General features: G+C 50.7%; 1 protein-coding gene across 1 annotated transcript in view; it reads left to right on the top strand.

Annotated features, from left to right (window-relative positions):
- Nucleotides 1-3,686, top strand: part of MSMP (microseminoprotein, prostate associated) — a 9,368-nt gene extending 5,682 nt beyond the window's left edge. The window contains exons 2-3 of the mRNA XM_009891660.1: nucleotides 2,978-3,086; nucleotides 3,503-3,686. Coding sequence (XP_009889962.1) covers nucleotides 2,978-3,086; nucleotides 3,503-3,686 — 293 coding nt within the window. The remainder of the gene's footprint in view (nucleotides 1-2,977; nucleotides 3,087-3,502) is intronic.
- Nucleotides 3,687-4,083: the final 397 nt, after the last annotated feature.

The following is a 4,083-nucleotide window of genomic DNA, read 5'->3' as shown; positions in this document are numbered from 1 at the left end:
CTATTATTTTCCTTGTGTTTTGTGTTGATTGTTTGTACTTGTACTGTCTCATGATGGGTAACAAGCCCTCGGCAGAAGGGGGGATCTTAAAGAAATCCCCTCTTGGGTGCATTTTGAAGTACTGGAAACAGATAGGGGGTGATCCTCTTACGAGGAAACAGTTGATTGAATATTGTAATAGTTGGTGGCCGTTATGTATTCTGGAAGATCAGGAGAAATGGCCGAGGAACGGGACTTTGAAATATAACACCATTCTACAGCTCATGTTATTTTGTAGAAGGGAAAACAAATGGAGTGAAGTGCCATATGTAGATTTCTTTTTCACCCTTAAAAGCGACCTGGCGTGGCAGAAGGATTGCGGGCACACCCCGCAGGACCCTATGGTTTTAGCTTTAGAGAAGGAGAGGGGGGGGAAAATTTTAAGAAGGTGTTGTTCGGCATGTAGTATCGGGAAAAGGTGTCTTAAATGTGAAAGAAAAGAGGATGATTTGGAATTGATGATAGCTCCGAACCAGAGAGGCAGGGGAGGAAACCTGAATGAGGAGGGAGACCAAGTGAACAGGGAGGGGGGCAAGGTGAAGGAGACATAGCTGGGATGGTGGGAGTCATTTTGAAGGGGCAGAGGAATTTAGCCTGATTGCGGGTAGAACTAGGGGAAGACAGGAGAGGGAGGGCACTATTCAAGCCCCATTGAGGCAAGGAGTTGGAAATAACAGTCCAGTAACAGTGAAAGCGCCGTTCTCGATAACAGATTTACGTGCTTGGAAGGAAACCGCAGAGGTTTACAGGGAGGATCCAGAGAAAGTGGCAAAGGTATTTGAAACTATTCTTAGAACCCAGGATCCTGACTGGAACGATTTGCAAGTAATTTTGGAGATGTTGTTGGATAGTACAGAAAAGGGTATGGTATTGGATGCAGCTTGAAAGAAGGCAGAGGGAGCGCATGCTGACGGAGACTTGCAGGGAACGATAGAGCAGAGCGTACTTAAGAGACAATGGACATATATTGAACCAGCCATGTGAGGAAGCAGACTGGCTTTAGGCCCTCGCCCTTGAAGTCACCTTGAGGAGAGAAAAACAGGAGCGACAGTGACTGTTTCACACTAATTGAGAAAAACAAGCCTGGAGGAGTTGGACGAGCAGGTGGGAAAACAGAGATTAGACGAACCAATCAGGAAAGAAACTGAGTCGCATGCTCGCCTCGTGCACAGGACTATTAACCAATCAACTAATGCATGAACGCGTGTAGGGATAGAAAAATTGTATATAAGGGACAGTAGAATATCAATAAAGTGGCTTCTGTATGATTCACATTGGATCGTGTGAAGTCCAATTTCTCTCCTCATTTTCCCACTACAGACCCAGGGTGGGATCCGAATCAGCTGGGACCCCGGGGACTTTTAACCAGATATCAGAGGTGGCTGTTGTTTGGAGTGAGGCATGCCATGCCAAAAGCAATTAATTGGTCAAAGTTGTATGAGGTCAAACAAGAACTTAATGAGTCGCCATCAGCATTTATGGAACAACTGAAGAACACTGCTAGGAAATACACAAACTTAGACCCAGAAAGGCCAGAGAAGGCAGTGCAATTGGCCTCCATTTTTCTGGGACAGTCAGCTCCGGATATAAGGAAGAAATTGCAGAAGCTGGAAGGGGCAGATTCGAGAAATCTTGGTAAAATGCTAGAAGTAGCTTGGACAGTGTTTAATAATCGAGAAAAGGAGAAAGAAATTAGACAGATCAGGCAAGAAAACCAGAGGGAAGGAAGATTGATTGCAGCCCTGACTGCGGGACAGAGGGGAGGGAGAACTGGGAGAGGGTACTTTGGGGGAGGATGTGGAGGAGTAGGGAGACCCCCGCCGTTCTCACGGTCCTGTCTTGTTGAAGACCAGTGTGCGATTTGCAGAGAGAGAGGCCGTTGGAAAAGAGAATGCCCCCGGGGAGGAAACTTGGACCCATCCCTTCAAGCAGTTAAGCTCATGACCTTAGATGAATCCTGAAGGGGACTGGGGGAATCATCCCCAGCTGAACCCCTGGTTAGATCGCGTCTGGGGAATGAAGAGGTAGAATTTTTAGTAGATACTGGAGCCACTTATTCAGTACTTAACACTTGTAAGGGAAAATTCAGTCATGAGACTGTAAGTGGTGTTGGTGCAACAGGGAAACGAGAAAACAGGCCTTTCCTACAGCCATTAAAATTTAAGTTAGGAAAACAGTGGATAGACCACCAATTTCTATATATGCCTGAAGGTCCGGTACCCTTGATGGGAAGGCTAAGTAAATTAGATGCACAAATAACTTTTAAAGACGGGGAGGTGCGGTTGAAAATACCTGAGTCAAAAGCAGTGGAAGCGAGAATTTTTATGTTACAGAATACACAGAGACCGTAGGAAGAGATTCCTGCAGAAGTAGAAAATGCAGTTATTCCACTAGTTTGGGCCAGCGGAGTTCCGGGTGGATCCAAATTGGCAGAACCAGTAAGAGTTGTTTTGAAGCCCGGGACAAAGCCGGTAAGACAAAAACAGTATCCTATTAAACTGAAAGTGCAGAAAATGGGGAGTGCTTGGGGCAGGCTTTGCCTGCTGCTCTCCCTCCTCCTCCAGCTGCTGGGCTCCCCGGCCAAATGGTACTTTCAGGCTAAAGGTAAGCAAGGAGGTGAGCCGGGAAGATGCCGATGGGAAGGGGAGGCCTCAGCTTTCCCCGGGCTGTGTGCCTGTGAAGCACAGAAGGAACTGCACTGAGTTTGGGAGCAGGATCGTGGGCCAATGACGAGTGAAAGGAGCAGTCTATAAATCACAGAACAGCTCCCCAGGGCTCTGTCTGAGAAACAGCTCACTGGGCCATGAGCCTGGCTGGGGCTGAGCATACAGGACTAGCAGCAAAGGAAGGAGGGCTGCTCGTCTTTTCTCTGCTGCCTCTTTCCAGGGCTGCAGAGATGCAGGCCCATGGGTTCTCATTGCTGCCATTTCCTTTGCAGCTCTCTGCAAGTACAAGGGGAAGCAGTTCTCCCTTGGGGAGTCATGGCTGGGCACCAACTGCCTGCTCTGCATCTGCCTGCACCCCATCGGTGTGGGCTGCTGCAAGACATGAGTGAGGGGCTGAGGGGTGCTGGGGGTGGGCTACTGCCAGCAACGCTGCCCTGCCACAGCAACTCCGTGCCTGCAGCGGGGAGGAGGTCATGTGGGTCTGGTGGCCACGCACACAGCGGAGCAAATGTCAGAGCCCTGAGGGGCTGTGGGAGACAAGGGGCAGAGGTGGGCAGGAGACCACTGGGGTGCTGAGGGTGGCGGGGTGAGTTGGGGAGCCAGGAACAGCAGGCAGCAGGGGTGTCTCAGCACAATGAGATGCCTAGACATGCCAGGAGCTGTGGCCCAGCCTGCCCAAGCTGGCCTGGGAGACACCCCAGCCAGTTGGAGTGGCAGTGGAGGAAGCCACCTGGCCCTACCAGCAGCCCCCTGGCACAAACCAGGGAGAGTTGATGGCATCGTGTCCTCTCCCGCAGCACCCAGCACCCCACTGACTTCCCTGACTGGTGCAAGGCCCACTACAACTCACAGACCTGCCAGATCTCAGTGGTGCAGAAGGCCAACCCCAGCCTGCCCTGTGTGAAGAACATGGAGTGGGGCTTGGCTGGCACCCCAGAGCCGCTGAGCAACAAAGTACTGGGCGCGGGGCTGAGCAGATAGAGGCTTGTCAGTGCTCTGTGCCCCCCAGCATCAGCCTCCCTCCTCCAGAGCACACCTCATGCATGCTCCACACCTGACCCATCCCATAGAGACACCCCTGCAGTCACCTTTGAGGAAAACCACTATCCGCACACTATGGTACTGAGTTAACATTTACACACTAGTGCTGCCACAGTATGGCTTTGATTCCACCTTCAGCTTCCTGAACCGAATCAGGGCCCCTCCCTGTGAAACTCCCTGCACACCATGGGCATGTGGATCTTACAGGATCTCCTCCTGATACAAAATTGGGTTTTCAGGCAGATCATAGAATCATAGAATCACAGAATGGTTTAGGTTGGAAAGGACCTTGAAGATCATCGAGTTCCAACCTCCCTGCCATGGGCAGGGACACCTC

This window comes from Charadrius vociferus, unplaced genomic scaffold, assembly GCF_000708025.1.
Source record: "Charadrius vociferus isolate BGI_N301 unplaced genomic scaffold, ASM70802v2 scaffold1189, whole genome shotgun sequence".
Lineage (NCBI taxonomy): Eukaryota > Metazoa > Chordata > Aves > Charadriiformes > Charadriidae > Charadrius > Charadrius vociferus.
The sequence above is the reverse complement of the archived record's forward strand: the minus strand, read 5'-3'. Positions and strand labels throughout refer to the sequence as shown.